Below are 19,029 nucleotides of genomic sequence, written 5' to 3' on the forward strand. Positions count from 1 at the left end.
GTGAGACTCGGGGAGAAGCAAGTGGCCTTGGAGAGAGCTCAGCAGAGGACAGGGCCTCTGCCAGGCAGGGAGGCTGTGTGGGCTGGGGAGCAGTTCTCGTGAGAAAGGGGGTCTCCCAGGTCCCAGCCACTGCTGTGGGCTCTGACTCCAACCCCGGCTGTCCTCGTGGGGATCCCTCCCAGCAGAGGGGAGGCTGTTGGGCACAGAACCCTGTGCTCACCCCTGGGTCTGCAGAGTCCTGCAGTTTCTCTGAATACCCAGCTCTAAATGTGCTACAGCCAGGCCTCGCCTAGAGGGCAGTCAGCTGAGAAGACCTGTGATCTGGACCCAGAGCCCGTTCCCTGGAGCAGAGGCTGGCGGGGGTGGGGGTGGGGTGGGGGGGTATGTGGGGGGGTGGGGGGGTGGCCAGACCTGCAGCCCTGGACTGCAGCTGGTGGGGATTCCCCAGGGTCTGTATCTTGATCAGCCTCAGCCTGCAGCTTCAAAACAGGACATTTCTAATTTCACTGCATCCACATCAGAACACTGGGTGGGAATTTGGAACAGTAAGCTTGCAGATAAGAAAGGTTTGAAGATGCTGCCCAAGTCACAGGTAAATAGTAAAATCCCCACAAATAAAAATGATAAAGATCAGCACCAGAATCCAGTAGCAGGTGCACCATGGCTTTCTCTGAAATGTAAATTTTCTCTCCAGAACCCCCAATTTTACAAAAGATAATCATAGAGAAACCAGTTTACCACATTTCATCACATAATCATCACCACTGTGTAATCTTCTCATCCTGTTTTTTTAGTCCAAAAAGTTGTTTATAACCTTTCTTTAAAAAAAATTCTTTTTCTTTTAATATATTTTTTTTAGTTGTCAATGAACCTTTATTTTATTTATTTACTTGTGGTGCTGAGAATCAAACCCAGGGCTTTATACATGCCAGGCAAGCACTGCACCACTCAGCCCCAGCCCCAGCCCAGTTTGTAACCTTTCATTGCGAATACGCAGCATGGTAGGAAGCTGTTCATCCTGCGCTTGAAAGGCAAGAACGGGCAGCAACGCATCCACCAGTGCTGATGGCCTTGGCCCTCTTGCACACTGGGAGCCCCAGCCTGGAAAGTCAGGTCACAGACACCATCACTGTCATATCCAAAGCCAACTCTGTGCTTTGGTTGGAGCGTTTCAGTACTAATAGTGACCAACTTGCATGGGTGGCACTGAGGATGGTGTGTCAGGTAACAAAACCAGCAATGGGAGCAGGACATTCAAGGACAGAAGATTAAATTGTGTAAATCTGTACTTGGCAAAACCAGTTTTCTTTTTTTTTTTTTTGGTACTGGGATTTGAACTCAGGGGCATTCAACCACTAAGCCACATCCCCAGTCCTATTTTGTATTTTATTTAGAGACAGGGTCTCACTGAGTTGCTCAGTGCCTCACTTTTGCTGAGGCTGGCTTTGAACTTGAGATCCTCCTGCCTCAGCCTCCTGAGCCGCTGGGATTACACACATGTGCCACTGTGCCCAGATGCAAAACGAGTCAGTTTTTTCAAGCGTAATACTTCATCTATAATGCCCAGATAAACAACTAATGTGTTAACTTTTCAGACTGGAAAAGTGTTTGCAACCTGTCACAAAGAAATGGAGTCATCAATTTGGACTATTTTAATGCGTATTCATGAAAGTATATGTAATTCCATGCCTTCTTCTTTCTCACCAAAGACAGTTTAGTAATAAACAATTTTTAAGTAATGTCAGCACAATTTTTTTAAAAAAGCTTCACATAATGGATGCACCCCACTGTTTTCCAAAAAGTTTGCCATGAGATGTGCAACGATCATGCAGTGAAACATGGGACTAAATAAATTCAGTCTCACCGAAGTTGCCTGATTATTTGCATAAAATGCAGTAAAAGTGATAGACCACAGAGGCTCCTATAAAAGCGGCTGGGCTGGGATGCGGCTCACTGTCAGAGGGCTTGCCTGCCCCGCAGGTCCTGAGTCTGGTCCTCCGTGCAGCTGAGAGTGGGAGTGCTCTGCTGGAATCTCTAAGTGATCTCCAAACTGGACGTTATTAACTGTGTGTTTTCCATTCTCATCATGAATTCCTGTGTCAGGCAAAGGAGGGTCTGTTGGTGGGGGAATGTATTTTCATTAGCCTCTGGTCCTCAAGGGGGACACCATGAACTACAGACTGTGGTCTTTGTGCTGTTGGCACAGCGATTGTTTTTCTGTAGCTAGGCTGTGGTACAAGTTGTGGCTTTAGGATGGGGTGGGGGGTGGCTAATGTAAATTGTTAGCCTTGGGATAAATATCACTTGTGGCTGAGGTTTGAGGAATAACACTATTGTTTGTATCCTGAGAGAGATTGAAAGGCACCTCATGGCCTGTCTCAACTGTATCCTTGGTCTCATTCTGGGAATTTCCCTACAGTCTCAGGCCATACAGACTTTTACTATTGACTGATGTTTGCCCTGTTCTCCACATCAGGAGTGTCATAAACCAAACACTTGACATTCCCAATGGTTTTATTTCCAGAGGGTGTGGCCCTGTCAGGCCGTGGGTGCAGGAACGCCGTCACCAGAGGTGCAGGTGCCATCACCCAGCAGCTCTGTGTCTGGTCACCTCTGTCTTCTCTGGCTCTGGCCCTTTTCCTGTGCCTGACATTTTCTTTCTCCAGAAGTGAATTGTTCCTGGCTGCACATTCTTCCTAGAGCTGGTGTCATCTGAGACTCCTGGCCAACCTCCTGTGGGTCCCCAGTGCCAGCCAGAGCCACTGCAGGTGTCCTGGGTCCCTGAGGGCTGTCGCTTAGCTGCACGTACCTCCAGGTGGCTGCACAGACAGCAGAGGAGGAACCTGCTGGTTGTGTTGATGAGAGATGGCTTTCCAGAGTGTGGTTGATGGTCAGCCAAAAGTAGGGGACAGAGAAGTCCTGCTAAGGACAGCTGGCAGCACAGCCCTTGGGGCCGAGGTGAGGGTCTGGGTGGTTCTTCCCCTTCCCACACCCAAGTGAACCATCTGGGAAGAACTTGTGTGACCTCACTGGGGTAAGAGGGCAGCTGGGTCCCTGGGGCTGCAGGGAGGAGTGGCCAGTGAGGAGGTCTTCTTGCACAGCTGTTTGGGGCAGGGATGGGAAAAACCCTTCCAGGCTGGGGCAGGACCCACATGGGCCCAGGCAGAGGCCCAAGGGACAAGCATAAGAGGGACCCAGATACCACACAACCACTTGGGCTCTTGTCTTGTTGCTGCCCCTGACCTGGACTGCCGTGCCAGGAACCAGAGCCCACCTGGGCATCGGTGAGCTGGGAGGGTGCTGTGTCATGGTGTTTGTAGGCAGTGACCAGGGTCAGAGGGAGATGAGGAGACCAGGCTGCAGTCAACCCTCTTTTGCAGGCCCTCACTAGGACAACAGCCCCTGAGGGGGACAGTAACACTTGGAGAACAGAGGCCTGCGGTCACCTCTGCCACTCAGGCACATCTACCTGTCTTCCCAAGCAGCCAGCAGCTCAGGCTGTGGACAGCCACGGACACAGTCCTCTGTGCACCAAGTGTGAAGATACCCTCCTGTGCACTCCACCGTGTGCTCTGCTGAGCTCCAGGGTCTACACCCTGGGAACATTTCCATCCCAGCTACAGCCTGGCCGGAGCTTGAACATATTTCCACCCTTGGGCTTGCAAAGCTACGCCCCCCACAATTCTGCACCCCAGCTATCGCACACACCTCTCTCACGGAGATGGCCAGGAGCCAAACAGACAAGGGACTCAGCTCTCCAGGGTCTGGCAGCTAAGGCCAATGCCTGAAAGGGAGAGGAGTCCCTCCCATGAGCCCTTTTATTCATCCATTCACTACAAACTGCCATGTTGGAAATCAGACTTCTGGGACATCACACACTGAATACTCCAGCAAGGTCACACGGCAAATGCTTGGTCAGCAACGATGCCCAGCAAGCCCTGCCCTGGGGCTGACCATTTGTGCCAGGTTGTTTTGCTATCTCCCATTTTCCTTCAGAACTTCATTCCAGGAACATGGCTCTGATGCGCCACCACATGGTGGCTCTGGAGAGTGCAGGGGCGTGGTGGACGGGCTGGGCCCTCAATGTGGACCTCAGCTCCTGCTGCTGTTGACCAGACTGTGGAGTCTCCCAGGCCTGGGAAAAGCCCCCAGGACCCCCACGGCCCTCACAGGAGGGTCAGCTGAGAGGTCCTGATTTGGGTTCCTGTACAGAAAGCACCGCCCACCTGGCCCTTCCGCCCACTCTGCCCTAGAGAAATTTGATCCTCAGGATTTAGTTCCACCCCTCAACACTCTGCAAATCACTAGCTCACAACAGCCAGGAAAAGGAAACTTCTGGGAAACCGAAAGTACTGGGGAAAGGGAGGGCCAGACAGCAACCCTCCAGCCACTCGGCAGCTGGGCTCCTGTGAGCAGCATGAACCAGGCTCCCCACACCGTCTTGATGTACCCCAATGCTGGGCGCCCCCCACACTATGAGAAGTTCCAGGAGGAACACGAGGTGGCCGTGCTGGGGGCACCCCAGGGCTCAGCTCCCATGACAACCACCGTGATCAACATGCCCAGAGACATCTCTGTGCCCGACCATGTGGTCTGGTCCCTGTTCAACACGCTCTTCATGAACTTCTGCTGCCTGGGCTTCATCGCGTTCGCCTACTCCGTGAAGGTGTGTGTGCTGAGGGGGCGCTGGGCAGTGGGGGGGGGGGTCAGGGGTGGGGAAAGTACCCAGGAGGCTGACACTCCACCTGCACCTGGGGTGTGTGGGTCTGTGTGTGCTGGGGGAGCTGCTGTGGATCACCCCCTAAGGCTGGTGTGCATTGACCCTGTGTGCCCTCCTCTTTCTGGGTAAGTGTGGGGGCATTAGGGGATCTCCCAGGGCAGGCACAGGAGGGAGCAGCCTGGGAATCTGGGGTCACTCTTGTCCCCATCCCCAACCCAGAGGACTTCTCCCTATGCCCAATGGCAGAAGTACCCGCTGCACACTGCAGACTGTGGCACCCCAGGCTGTCTCCCAAGCTGGGGTGAGCAGCCAGCACTGGGGCCTGCTGCACAGTCTGAGGGTGTGAGAGGAAGGGGCAGAGAGGACCCTGGGGCCTGGGCCTAGCACCTGCCTCTCCCCTGACCCTCTCCATCTGGTCTCCCCAGTCTAGGGACAGGAAGATGGTGGGTGACATAACTGGGGCCCAGGCCTTCGCCTCCACTGCCAAGTGCCTGAACATCTGGGCCCTGATCTTCAACATCCTCCTGACCATCGGCGCCATCGTGATTCTCATCATCTTCTCAGCAGCGATTGTCCAGGCTGTTTCGCAGATGATAAACCATCCTGGGGGCATCTAGTCTTGCCATGTCCTGACCCCCTAGCTGGCCCTGCACCCGGGGCTGAGGCCCTGCCCCTGCACCCCTCGCTTTCTGAAGCATTTACACGCACCCATCTGTCCACAGTGGGATTCAATAAAGTGCATCGTACGTGGGTGTGCTGTGATCTCGCCTGGGGAGGGGTCTGCTGGCAGTCCCAGCCTGGTACATGATCTGAACCTCTCTCCTCTGCTGTCGCATGCATGTCCCAGGTTCTGCAAGTTCCTGACTTCTGGCTGGGGGTGCTCAGTGCTAGGTGGCATCTGGCTTTCCCCATATTTGGTGGCTGCAGGCAGAAGGAGACTGAACTTCCTGTGGCCTCCAGGAAGGTCCTAGGAAACAGAAATCAGGAAGCCCACACAGCCCAGAGGTGGGCAGCAGCTCAGGGTCTCTGGCCTTCAGGAGAAAACAAAACTCTGCCCACTCACACCTGAGACCTGGGTTTGCGTTTAGTTTTGTGTCTGGCCTTGAGTGGTGGTGACCCTAGGGGCACCCCTGGGCTAACCTTGCCCTGGAGACTGCTGAGGTGCCCGCCGGATGGCTGCCTCCCCAAGAGCACTGGCTGAGAGGCCGGCCCAAAGAGGCCCAAAGCCCTTTGCTGCCTACTGCTCTTTCGCCTGCACAGCCCAGACAGGCTGGGCCTCAGCCCTCGGGTCCCTCAGCAGCACTCCTACTGCAGGGGACCCAGGGACACAGACCAAGGGGACTCTGGTGCACAGGAACAGGAGATGCTACCCCAGCAGCTCACCCAGGACCGCCCCCTGCCGGCCACCGACCTCAGCACCGCGGTCAAGTGACCAGAGACTGGCGAGGCGGTGGTCCTTCCGCGCACCCCTCGCTCGCCAAAACCCAGTCCCTGGCGCTTCCGCCCGCAGGCGCTAGTGACCCTCCTAATACTCGGGACACAGCCTCCGATCTCCGCCTCCGCTCTGGCGACCACCCTTGCAAGTCTCCAGGAGCCCCAGGGAGGGGGTGATGCCTTCTCCGTGTGTCCCCCAGGGTATCCTTGCGAGTCCCTGCAGTTCATCTGTACTGAGTCACCCTAGCCGCGTCGCTCAAATCCACGCGGTGTCGTGGGACTGAGAGGCGTCCTGCAGCTTTTTGCTGCCTAAACCGCCCAAGTGGGTGTGAAATGCACCCCAAAATCCCTGGGGACGGCAAGTTGGGTTCTGGGAGTGCGGTGTGCTGGCGGGGAGACCAGGGCTGGCTCTGACTAGGAAGGGCGCGGGGTCTTCTGCAGGCGCCAGGGCTGGGTATGTGGTCGGGTGGCAGCACCTCTGTCCACGTGTTAGGCCCCGTCTTTTCCTCCCACCTGGGCTCAGGCCAGCAGAGCTGCCTGGGTTGGGACTTCCGCACGAAGACCCTTCTAGCGGTGACTCAGCTTACCACCACGGCGCTGTCCACCTGTGCCTCCCTGTGAGGTCGGACGGTACCCCATTTGATTTTCAGGATTGGGGCTGAGACATACGCCAGCGTGGGCAAATCTCGTGTGTACAGCTCCCAGCGAGGATGCCCCCATGGCCCTCACCCCAGCGTGACCAGCAATTCTGCACGCGCCCGCGAGTCCTAGGGCCCTTTCCCCACTCCATAGCCCCTCCGCCTAGACCTCGTCAGTCCTGCCCATGCCCAGGCACCCCTGAACACGCCATGCCCAGTGGACCCTGCTGACCTTCTTTGGGCCGGCCTCTCAGCCACTGCTCCTGGCGGGAGCACACTCCATTCTCCGCATGAACAGCCCTGGACACGTTCCCTTCCAGGGAAAGTCTTCTGAGCTGGCTACTCACTCTGCCCTGCAGAGGAGGACACTTCCAAGTTCACTGTGGGCCTTGCATTGCCGGCTGCCGACAGGAACCTCAGGAGTGCGCACCCATGAGCGGCCAGACACTCTCAGTCCAAGACCAGCTGGGTCTTCCCCTCTGCCCTCTTATGGTGACCCCACTCCAAATCTGGGCTGGGAAACTTTCTGGGTCTGGCCACTCCATCTTCCTCTGGGATTCATCCCTGCAGGTTGTGCCCGTGGCAGGCAGGGGGCGCCGCTGGGCTTCAGCCTGCAGAAGGTGCTCTGTGCTCAGGAGCTTCCATCCACCCAGAAGACCCTCTCAGGCTGCTCTGGCTCCAACACCTGGCACCCAGGGACAGCGAGAGCACTCTGTCTGCGGACCAGGCACCAGTGCAGCGATTCGCTTGAGAGAGTCCAGATCTGGGGCGCTGGTGGGCACAGACCCGCGGCCGAGGAGCTTGGCAGGTGGATCTGCAGGTGACCCTCAGGACAGAGCAGACAGAGCTTGAAGGGTTACTGCTCCAAGGTTCTGAGCAGAAGGGAACTGTCCTCCCAGGCCCTGGCAGGACCCTGTGGAGGCACGAGGGAGGAAGGCCCAGCTCCACAGTGTGTGGGCAACTCCAGAACTAGAGCTAGAACTCACACCCACGGCCCTGGGTCCCCATCTTGCAGAGACGAATTCCTGGGCCAGCACCAGGGGTGCAAGGCATTGGAATATCTGGAGCTCTCAGAGTCTGCCCCAACATCCCTGACAGGTCCCCAGGTCTGACACTTCCTTCTGCAGTGAGCCCACAACTGAGGTCTCTGCCCCTCTGCCAGCCACTGGCTGCTCCCCAGGAAACAGGAGGAAGCAGCAGCCAGGATGGAGCCAGAGGTGGCTGGTCGGGAGGCCCTGGCAGGGTCTTCCTCGGTCACCACTCTCTAGAGACACAGGAGCCCCCTCCATCCAACAAGGCCAGGGCTACACACGTCCACCCCAGAACCCAAAGAGGTGACAGAGGGCCAGGGGACTCAGGACACAGTGCTCCCTGGGTCAGGGCTCAGAGGTTGTAGAGAGCCACACCCAGGATCCTGGTCAGCTGCTGCCCACAGCAGGAGGCCAGACAGCAGAGGGAGAGGGGTTCAGATGGTGCACCAGGCTGGGACTGCCAGCAGACCCCTCCCCAGGCGAGATCACAGCACACCCGCGTACAATGCACTTTATTGAATCCCACTGTGGACAGATGGGTGCGTGTAAATGCTTCAGAAAGCGAGGGGTGCAGGGGCAGGGCCTCAGCCCCGGGTGCAGGGCCAGCTAGGGGGTCAGGACATGGCAAGACTAGAAGCCCCCAGGATGGTGTATCATCTGCGAAACAGCCTGGACAATCGCTGCTGAGAAGATGATGAGAATCACGATGGCGCCGATGGTCAGGAGGATGTTGAAGATCAGGGCCCAGATGTTCAGGCACTTGGCAGTGGAGGCGAAGGCCTGGGCCCCAGTTATGTCACCCACCATCTTCCTGTCCCTAGACTGGGGAGACCAGATGGAGAGGGTCAGGGGAGAGGCAGGTGCTAGGCCCAGGCCCCAGGGTCCTCTCTGCCCCTTCCTCTCACACCCTCAGACTGTGCAGCAGGCCCCAGTGCTGGCTGCTCACCCCAGCTTGGGAGACAGCCTGGGGTGCCAGTCTGCAGTGTGCAGCGGGTACTTCTGCCATTGGGCATAGGGAGAAGTCCTCTGGGTTGGGGATGGGGACAAGAGTGACCCCAGATTCCCAGGCTGCTCCCTCCTGTGCCTGCCCTGGGAGATCCCCTAATGCCCCCACACTTACCCAGAAAGAGGAGGGCACACAGGGTCAATGCACACCAGCCTTAGGGGGTGATCCACAGCAGCTCCCCCAGCACACACAGACCCACACACCCCAGGTGCAGGTGGAGTGTCAGCCTCCTGGGTACTTTCCCCACCCCCTGACCCCTCCCACTGCCCAGCCCCCCCTCAGCACACACACCTTCACGGAGTAGGCGAAGGCGATGAAGCCCAGGCAGCAGAAGTTCATGAAGAGCGTGTTGAACAGGGACCAGACCACATGGTCGGGCACAGAGATGTCTCTGGGCATGTTGATCACGGTGGTTGTCATGTGAGCTGAGCCCTGGGGTGCCCCGAGCACGGCCACCTCGTGTTCCTCCTGGAGCTTCTCATAGTGTGGGGGGCGCCCAGCATTGGGGTACATCAAGACGGTGTGGGGAGCCTGGTTCATGCTGCTCACAGGAGCCCAGCTGCCGAGTGGCTGGAGGGTTGCTGTCTGGCCCACCCTTTCCCCAGTACTTTCGGTTTCTCAGAAGTTTCCTTTTCCTGGCTGTTGTGAGCTGGTGATTTGCAGAGTGTTGAGGGGTGGAACTAAATCCTGAGGATCAAATTTCTCTAGGGCAGAGTGGGCGGAAGGGCCAGGTGGGCGGTGCTTTCTGTACAGGAACCCAAATCAGGACCTCTCAGCTGACCCTCCTGTGAGGGCCGTGGGGGTCCTGGGGGCTTTTCCCAGGCCTGGGAGACTCCACAGTCTGGTCAACAGCAGCAGGAGCTGAGGTCCACATTGAGGGCTGAGCTAGTCCCGTGCAGCCCCTCTACTCCCAGCTCCCTAAGGGCTTCCTGAGAGCCCACACTGCACTGTTGACACAGCAGTAAAGGTCAGCCAGCCAGGGTAGGGAATGAATGCTGGGGGTGGAGAGGGTGGGGACTCATTATCCAGGAGCTAAAAGTTGGTACCTCCAGGCTCATTCTCGCTGGCACCACAAGGATTAATAAAGAGGGGCATTCTCAGTGGATGAGAATTTGCATGGTCAGTCTTATTCAAACTCAGGAAACACACCTGGAGGCTAGTCAGTAGACATGCTAATGAGCACCTTCAAGGCCTATTTCAAATGTAAAAGACCCCATGGATCTCCTGTGGGAACAGCAGCATCCAGAGGTGAAATAGGGAATACAGGGGTGAACCCAGGTGGAAAGGAGCAGGGTAGCCTTGATACTTTGTGGCTGCTGTTGTTCTAATGAGTTATACACCATAGCAGACTGCACTTGGATCCATTGTACACAAATGGAACATGAGTTTTCATTTCTCTGGTTTCATTTTCATGAGTTTTCATTTCTCCACATGTGCAATCATACTTCCTACATGTACCTTGGGTAATGACGATCATCTCATTCCACCATCTTTCCTACCCCCATGCCCCCTCCCTTTCCCTTCTTCCCCTTTGCCCAATCATAGTTCCTCCATTCTCCCCACACACACACACACACACATCCATTATTGGTCAGCATCCACTAATCAGAGAGAAGATGTGGCCTTTGGTTTGGGGGAATTGGCTTACTTTGCTTAGGATGATATTCTCCAACTCCATCCATTTACCTGCAAATGCCCTAATTTTATTCTCTTTTAATGCTGAGTAATATTCCATTTGTCTATGTATCACAGTTTCTCTCCATTCATCTATTAAAGGGCATCTAGGTTGCTTCCTTCAATGCCTGTTTGACACATTTTGCTCCATGCTCTGCCCAGAACAATGTATTAGCTCCTGAGCTGGTACACCAAAATGTTTATCTCTTCTCATTTAAACTGTAAGGGTAAAATTTCTAAGCTGATTCTAAGCGGCAAAGCCTGAGTTAAAGTGTAAAAGACCGGGCATTGTAAAGTTTCTAAGCTGCAAGGCCTGAGTTAAAAAGTGAAGGACCAGGTATTGTTAAAATCCTCTGTTAGGACAATACCCGAACTGCCCAGTAAATATTCCTCCTGATCCTCTGGCTGTTTAATAGCTAAGGGCTCTGAGTAGCCCCGCACGTAGGCATCCAGGCCCCCAAACCCATCAGTTTGAATGTGTACCCCGTTTAGAAGTGACCAATCACCCCCGTCCAATCTGTTCCTGCCAATGAATGTACTAATCCTGTCTCAGAGTTGTTGTTCAATTTCCCCCGCACCTCATGATGATTTGTTCTGATGTATGCAAAGCCCCCGCCCTCCCCAAAAAGTGTCCTTAAGCTCTGCTTGACCTCTGCTCCGGGCTCTGGGCTGCTCTCGCTTTTTGAGCGAGCCTGCCTGGGGCCTCAGCACGCTGACTTGGATCCTCAATAAACTCCCTCCTGCTTATTGCATGAAGCCAGTCTCTTGTGGTCTCTTCCTCCGACGCTTGGCCGGACCCTTACAAAACAAGTCCTGCTGTGTTTACTTTCCTCCATGATTGTATGTTATTCTTCAGAATGTCGCAGGAAAGAACCAAGAGGAATTAGTCTCATCTCAAAACTCCGGTTTCATGAGGCCTATAAGAAAGTTACGTCAGGTCCACCCCCTCCCACGGAGACCCAGCTCTGAGTCACCTTCTCCTTGTTATTCTAGTGATGAGAATCAGAGCTCTTTCCCAGATTGGAAGATTGAACACCCAAGAAACACAGAGCAAAGCCTGTCCAAGGAAAGGACATCACCTTTGTCCTTGGAAAGACCCACAGAGCACTCCTAGGCACATTCCCACCCTGCTGAGTGGTTTATCTACACATAACAGGAGAGACCTGCTGCGCCAGGTGTCCCTGACTCAGTCAGGCTAGGTGGGGACCCAGAGCAGCCCGGATGCCAGATGACCCTCCCAGTAGTTTATGGTGGTTGATAAAGTGTTGGGAAACCATGTAGTTCAGCACGAACACCCCTCTTGGCTTAAACCCATCAGTTCAAATGAATACCCCCTTTGTACTGACCAATCACCCCTCCCCAACTTGTTCCCGCCAGTGAATGTGCTAATCATGTTTTAGAGTTGTGATCTGATTTTCCCGCGGTGTGTGATGATTTGCTAAGAGATGCTCTGATGTATGTGAAGTCCCTGCCTTCCCCAAAGAGTGTATAGAACTGCTGCAAACCCTGGGCTTGGGGCCTCTCAGCGTCACCAGTTGCTGTGTGCGTGCTTGCGCGGGCGGAGGACGGAGCTAACTCGCAATAAACACCTCTTTGCGGTTTACATCCATCTTGGTCTCTGATGGTCTTTTGGGCGTCCCGAATTCAAGCATAACAAGGCAAATGTAGAAAGCAAGTTTTATTTAAAGGATAGAAGAGACAGACCTCTCCCCAGGGAGACATCAGGTGGGTGGCGGTGACTTAGAACAAAGCAGCCCGTGAGGGAAAGAAACTTCAGTCAGGTGCGGGCAGAAACGCCTGTCAATCAGCAGGACCCCCTGGCCAATCCTGAAGTTCAGCCAGCTCCCCCACACACACACCAACTCCAGCGGGACAAGAGACTCCCAAAACACCTTTTCCTGTCCCCAGCCCTTCCCTTCCTGCCTAAGCCCCATAAAAGTCCAGTCGGGTCAAGCTTCCATGCAGTTTCTCCTCAGACCCCTCTCCTGTCCACTCTGTGGGTCTGACCCAGTTCCTCCCGGGAGTGATATCTCAATAAAGCCTCCTTCAGCGGCCTTTAAAATCTGCCTTTGGTGGCTGCCCACCTCGCCTGATCTGACAGAAGGGCATTTCTTACTTCTCATGCCCCCTCTTTTTTGTTTTATTTATTTATTTTTTATTTTATTTTATTTATTTATTGTGTGTGTGTGTGCGTGTGTGTGTGTGTGTGTGTGTGTGTGTGTGTGCTGCTGGGGATGAAACCCAGGGCCTTGTGCCTGGGAGGTAGGCACTCTACCAGCTGAGCTATAGCCCCAGGGCCCTCTCCTTGGATCTAGCCGTGTGGCAAAAAGGCTGAAGGGGGCAATCTAGGGGTGCCTCTCCCCATTTTCCATTGTCTGTCCAGAAAAGCGTGAAGGGAGCCACCAGGGAATATCACTAACGGTTTCCTGCAGGTGACCGTGGCCACAGGAGAGGGGGGGCATGTGTCCTGAAGGCAGTAGATCTCCATTCCCTTCTAATCTGCTTCCACCTTCCCAACCTGAACCCATCATCTCTCTACACCAACTACCTGCCCTTGTTCTCGCTTCATTCAGAGAATCTGTCTCCATCACTTTCTTAAGTGACACTTGCTTGCTGTGCTTGCCCTGTCTCTGGTCTGGTGTTCAGTCTTTGACTGTGGGGAACAAGGACCCCATCTCCACCAGACCTGCATCACTGTCCTGGGCCTCCTGTGTGGAAGCCTCTGATGAAGGTGGAGTCTGGGGAGACCCGAGCCCTGCCGTCCTCCTGCCCCGGGGTGCCTTCCAGGCCAGGGCATGTGGCTGGGCAGAGGGGCTCAGTGCATTTGCCAGCTGCTTCCCAGCCCAGAGCCACATTCCCTTGTGTGCATCTCAGGTGTGGAGCTGGCCACGGGGTGACCTTGGTCATGCAGGATGAGCCCAGTGCCCCTGCTCAGGGAGGTGAGGTCCATCTGTGGTCAGGGCTACAGCTCCAGGTCAGCCTGAAGGGTCAGGTGTTCCTGCTGCCTGCCCCTGAGGGGCCGAGTTGTGGCCTAGGCCCCCCTGTGCCGCTTCTGGCTGGAACCCTGACAGCCTTCGCCTCTCTGAGGGGAGACCCTGACAGCCAGGCCCTCTGCAGGCTGCCCCTGGGCTGTCCCTCAAGATGAAGTTGAAAGAGGTGGCAGCAGCTCAGCCTCCCGGGGGCCTTGGGCACGAGGTGAGGTGCAGAATGACCCCAAGGGCACCGAGGAGAGTAGTGAGAGGACTGCAACCGCTAGGTCCCCGTCTGATGGACGCTCACCCGGTGCCCTCTCCTGGTGTCCATCTCGGGTCCATCCCCACGGTGGCTGTGTGCACCCTGGGCTCATGACGTTGCTGGGATCAGCGCCTCTGCTCTGGGCGCTCACCCAGTCTGGCCCAGGGAAGTTATTTCTGAGAATGAAGCGTCTCCTGAATCCCACACTCGATGGCCACTTCCAGGCAGCCCTCCTCAGGACCTGGGGCCCCGTCCACTCCTTCTCCTGTGGGCCGTGGTGAGCTGCTAGGACTGTGCCAGGTCTGGGCTCCAGGTACCGTGGACCCTGTCTCCCCTCACACGCAGGCTGCCCAGGGCCTGCATCCAGCTCTGCCCCTGGGGAGGCCGCCCTGCCAGGGTCCTCAAGCTGCCCTGACTGGGCTAGAGAGAGGCCCCGACCCTCTGCACCTGCCCCTCACAGGGGCTGCCCCATCAAGAGGAGGCTGAGCTCTGCTTTCTCCATCATCTGGTCCCCAATGCAGCCTCTGCTGCCCCCGGGATGAGCGGAGGGACAGGCGCTGGGAAGCAGCGCAGGACACAGGATCATGACCAGCCTCCTGCTCCATCCTACTCCACTCCCTCCCCCAAAAACACCTGCAGTGTTGCTGGCCCACTGGGTGCTCTGGCCGCTAGTTCTGACACGGTCCTGCTGGTGGTAGCCAGTTCTGCCTCATGGTTCCTAGTGACTGTTGAACCTGTCTCCACCAACTCCAATCTTAAGCCAAATTAAAGCAACCTTATATTGTGTACACAAGAGAGCTGATCAGTGACCGCCTCACCCAGAGACCAGGCCAGAGGACAGCGTCTGGTCTAAGCACAGGAAGGTTTTTATAGCACAAAAATTTAAAAGTGGGGTGTCTTGGGAACTTACAGCTAACAGGGTTCTGGCAAGCCTGACACAAGAGTAGATAACAGGTTAATGATTCTACATGGCTTAACATTTCAAGGTAGGGAATTAACTCAGATTCCAACATCAGAATTTATAAGGAGCCGCTGAGGTTTCAGGGAGGGTTGTTATCTGGTCAAGGAGGGCCAGGCCTGGTTGAGTTCAGAGCACGGGCGGGAATTCCAAACAAGTTTAAACATCAGAGTATGGTCAGGCCAACTAAATATCTTAGTATTTTACAGTAAAACAGAAAGGAACTTTTCATGACCTTGTGACAAGATGGCTCCCCATCTTAAGATGGAATTAGGCTGGGTTCATCGGTGGCCAATATCCATCATTAGAGACTGAATAGAAAAGCTCACGACGTCCAGCTCCCACGCACCCAAGCCCGAGACCGCCCCACCTGGCACCCTGCTTCACCTGGGCTCCCTGTGGCGGGTCGGCAGCAGTCCACGCTCCTCCGCCAGAGCCTTGTCTCCTGCAGGACCTCCTGAAGGAGCGGAGGACAGATGGCCAGTGCCTGGACCCAGGAGGCTCTGTGCCTGGCTCCACCACAGGCAGGTACTCTCACCAGGGCCCTTCCTCCTGGCTGACCACACTGTGCCGACTCCTGCCCAGGGCCCAGGTCTGCTGGTTGTGGATGTGGTGTGGCTTCTGCCAACCTCTGTTGTTCCTGTTCCAGTCACACATTTGGGGAATGGAAAGTGCCTGCTGGGACGGTCCATGGCCTGGGGCCCATTGTGAGTGGACTTTAGATTTGGACACTGCTGACCCCTTGGTGCCACAGGGACAAGAAGCCATGTCGACACTCTGGGTGTCGAGACCCTCACCTGCTCCTGTGTGTCCACTGTGCCCAGCACCTCTGGAGTCCCCTGTCCTTGAGTCCATCGCCCAAGTGATGTCCACATGATCTGTGGGGAAGGACTCGGGTGTCAGAGTGTGTCCACAGCCATCGCATGTGTGGCCGCGTCTTTTGTCCTGGGGACTCTGCCCTCCCTGGTCGCGGGGCTGCGTCTGAAGCTGAGTGAAGGCTCAGGGTCTGACCCTGGGGGAGCATCGCCCTGGCTCCTACCTCCCACCCTTGCTCCTTGGCTGGTGGGGACTGGGCAGTGACCTCCTTCACTGGCCTGTTTCCCAAGAGGGACCCAGTCTTGGGGAACATTCTCAGAGCTCTCTGCCTGCCAAGGAGCACAGTGAGAAGACTGCTGTCCTCCTGGGCCTCCTGCTGGACAGAGGCAAGCTGGACAGAGGCCCTCCAGGGCTTCCCATCCCTGGCCTGGGTGAGTGGGGCACCTGGCCTTCCTGAAGCAGCTGTGACCTTCCCATCCTGGGACAACGGACGGACCCCTGCACCCCAGGGAGAGGGTACGGTCCCCTCCCAGGGTCCCAGGAGACTTGAAGTGCTGGTTGCCCCCAAATGAGGCAGAAGCCTTTGAGATGTGCCCCACTCTGTGGGAAAGAGGAATGCAGAGGCTGGAGACATAGCCTTGCTACATACTGGGCCCTCAGGTCCTGTCACGTGGCCCTGTTCCTGTCCCCTGGTGTGCAGGCTGCTGAGCACGGAAAGGGTGTGGGAGGGGCTGAGGCCCAGCCTGGTCCAGGGGTGCAGGGGAAGAAGCAGTCGACAATCCAGCTCCCACTGCAAGGGGGTCCAGGGCAAGGTTAGCCCAGGGATACCCCCAGGCCACCACCATTCAAGGCCCTGACACAAACCCAGGTCTCAGGTGAGACTGGGCAGAGGTTTGTTCTCCCCTGAAGGCCAAGGACCTGGGCTACTGCCCCCATCTCTGGGCTGTAGACTCCTGATTCCCATCCTCTGCAGCCTTCCTGGGCACCTGGAGCCCTGGGAAGTTTAGACCTCGTCAATCTGCCTGCAGCTACCAAATACAGGGAAAGCCAGATGCCACCTAGCACTGAGCACCCCCAGCCAGAAGTCGGGAACTTGCAGAACCTGGGACATGCATGCGACAGCAGAGGAGAGAGGTTCAGATCGTGCACCAGGCTGGGACTGCCAGCAGACCCCTCCCCAGGCGAGATCACAGCACACCCGCGTACGATGCACTTTATTGAATCCCACTGTGGACAGATGGGTGCGTGTAAATGCTTCAGAAAGCGAGGGGTGCAGGGGCAGGGCCTCAGCCCAGGGTGCACGGCCAGCTAGGGAGGGTTGGACATGGCGAGAAGGGAAACTTGACCTTGCCTCAAATACAGGAAACTCTTTCAAATGTTAGTGGTTTATTTTGGTGCTGGGGATTGAACCCAGGGCTGCCTGCATAGTCTGGCACCCTCCGCATTAAGCTACACCCCTCACCCCTGCCTTAACTCTTTTTTTTAATTAGTTATACATGGCAGCAGAATGCATTTCATGTCATTGCACAAAAATGGAGCACAACTTTTCATTCTCTGGCTGTACATGATGTAGAGTTGCACATTTTGTTTTAACCCTTACAGCACTTAACCCTTACAGTATTTTTAAGTAAAGAATCATGGAGATGATGGTCAGAATGATGATGAAGATCAGGGCCCAGATGTTCAGGCACTTGGCAGTGGAGGCGAAGGCCTGGGCCCCAGTTATGTCACCCACCATCTTCCTGTCCCTAGACTGGGGAGACCAGATGGAGAGGGTCAGGGGAGAGGCAGGTGCTAGGCCCAGGCCCCAGGGTCCTCTCTGCCCCCTGCCTTTCACACCCTCAGACTGTGCAGCAGGCCCCAGTGCTGGCTGCTCACCCCAGCTTGGGAGACAGCCTGGGGTGCCACAGTCTGCAGTGTGCAGCGGGTACTTCTGCCATTGGGCATAGGGAGAAGTCCTCTGGGTTGGGGATGGGGACAAGAGTGACCCCAGATTCCCAGGCTGCTCCCTCCTGTGCCTGCCCTGGGAGATCCCTTAATGCCCCCACACTTACCCAGAAAGAGGAGGGCACACAGGGTCAATGCACACCAGCCTTAGGGGGTGATCCACAGCAGCTCCCCCAGCACACACAGACCCACACACCCCAGGTGCAGGTGGAGTGTCAGCCTCCCATTCACTCCCCCCCCTGACCCCCCCCACTGCCCAGCGCCCCCTCAGCACACACACCTTCACAGAGTAGGCGAAGGCGATGAAGCCCAGGCAGCAGAAGTTCATGAAGAGCGTGTTGAACAGGGACCAGGTGACATAGTCAGGTGTGATGTCCTCCCGGCTAATAGAGATCACAGTGGACATCTGGGGAGACAAGCCTGGCTCCTGGTGCACCTTGTTCTGCATTGAGAAGTCTGATGTTGCTGAGGTCGGAGTCTGGGAAGTACGATTCTGGTGGCCCACAGAAGCCCTTTTGTGGAGTGGGGCCCAGATGCTGGGGAGGGTCCTGGTAAGTCTGGCCCCTTCTCAGCAGCCTCCTCCCGTGGACCCTAAAGTTCTGCTTTCTCAGAGGTTCTGCTTCCTGGTGTTTGTACATTAGTTAATTGTCTGAGGGAAAAAGATGGGGAAAGAAATCAGTGATGATTTCACTAGGGCCAGGTGTCTGGAGAGGCCCGAGTTGGGGGTGGGGACAGTACTTCCTGCCCAGGAACCCAAATCAGAACCTGCTCAGCTGACCCCTCTGTGTTAAGGCTGTGGGTGACCCAGGTGCTCTCCGGGCCTGCAGGTCTCCACAGTCCAGGCCAACAGCAGCAGGAGTCCACCACCCCTGTTTTCCCCAGGTCCCTGAGGGTGTCCCCAAAGCCCACACTCACTGTCCTGGGCCCAGGTGCCTTCCAGGCCAGGGCACAGGCTCTGGAGCTCAGTGGATGAGAGGCGCTCCCCTGGGGGTCAGCGCATTTGCCAGCTGCCCCCAGCACAGAGCCATGGACCTGTGCCGGCCTGCCTCTCTTCCCCACCCTGGTCAGGTCTCCCAAGGCCTTGGCGTTGGAGGGAGTGTCGGAGCTGGGGTCTGGGACCACCACACAGCCAGTTCCTGGAGAGGGCGGTGCCCCCTGGCCAGGGCTTCCTGGAATTTCAGCCTTTCCTCCTGCGGCTTCACACACACCCACAGGAAGATGGGGAAATCAGGGTGCAGGAAGCTGCCAGCGGCTGCCTTGACCCCCTGGCAAGGGTGGGTCCCTCACCACCCACACACCGCCATGGCCTCAGCACCCTCAGCTGGGGAGCCAGCCTCACCTGCGTCATGGTGGGGACAAACTGCATCTAAGCCAGGCAAGCCCCCCGGTGTCCACGGCCAGAAGGGACCGAAGAGGCCACACAGGGCCCCACAGCCCCTGGTGTGCACATGGGATGGTGGGCTCAGCAGGGTCCCAGGGGGAACCAGGGGCTGCCTCCACCCCGAGACCCAGGGACACACCCACCCCGAGCCACCCGCACCGTAGAGGGCTGCAGAGCCCTGACTGTGACC

The 19,029-nt window shown here is 56.4% G+C and overlaps 3 protein-coding genes across 3 annotated transcripts; 1 reads left to right on the plus strand and 2 right to left on the minus strand.

Annotated features, from left to right (window-relative positions):
• Positions 1-4,313: 4,313 nt before the first annotated feature.
• Positions 4,314-5,466, plus strand: LOC144254377 (interferon-induced transmembrane protein 1-like). Its single transcript, XM_077797469.1, has 2 exons — positions 4,314-4,666; positions 5,146-5,466. Exons 1-2 carry the CDS (start codon positions 4,418-4,420, stop codon positions 5,335-5,337), a joined length of 441 nt encoding a protein of 146 aa, XP_077653595.1. The 5' UTR covers positions 4,314-4,417; the 3' UTR covers positions 5,338-5,466.
• Positions 5,467-8,318: 2,852 nt separating this feature from the next.
• LOC144254367 (interferon-induced transmembrane protein 1-like) lies at positions 8,319-9,495 on the minus strand. Its single transcript, XM_077797451.1, has 2 exons — positions 9,121-9,495; positions 8,319-8,645 (listed from the first exon to the last, which is right to left on the minus strand). The coding sequence occupies exons 1-2, from the start codon at positions 9,367-9,369 to the stop codon at positions 8,454-8,456; spliced, it is 441 nt and encodes a 146-aa protein (XP_077653577.1). The 5' UTR covers positions 9,370-9,495; the 3' UTR covers positions 8,319-8,453.
• A 7,483-nt stretch (positions 9,496-16,978) lies between these two features.
• On the minus strand, positions 16,979-17,964 carry LOC113175171 (interferon-induced transmembrane protein 2-like). The gene is made up of 2 exons (XM_026379397.2): positions 17,739-17,964; positions 16,979-17,264 (listed from the first exon to the last, which is right to left on the minus strand). The coding sequence occupies exons 1-2, from the start codon at positions 17,904-17,906 to the stop codon at positions 17,124-17,126; spliced, it is 309 nt and encodes a 102-aa protein (XP_026235182.2). The 5' UTR covers positions 17,907-17,964; the 3' UTR covers positions 16,979-17,123.
• Between the last annotated feature and the right edge of the window lie 1,065 nt (positions 17,965-19,029).

The sequence above is a fragment of the Urocitellus parryii genome, chromosome 4 (genome assembly GCF_045843805.1).
Source record: "Urocitellus parryii isolate mUroPar1 chromosome 4, mUroPar1.hap1, whole genome shotgun sequence".
Classification (NCBI taxonomy): domain Eukaryota; kingdom Metazoa; phylum Chordata; class Mammalia; order Rodentia; family Sciuridae; genus Urocitellus; species Urocitellus parryii.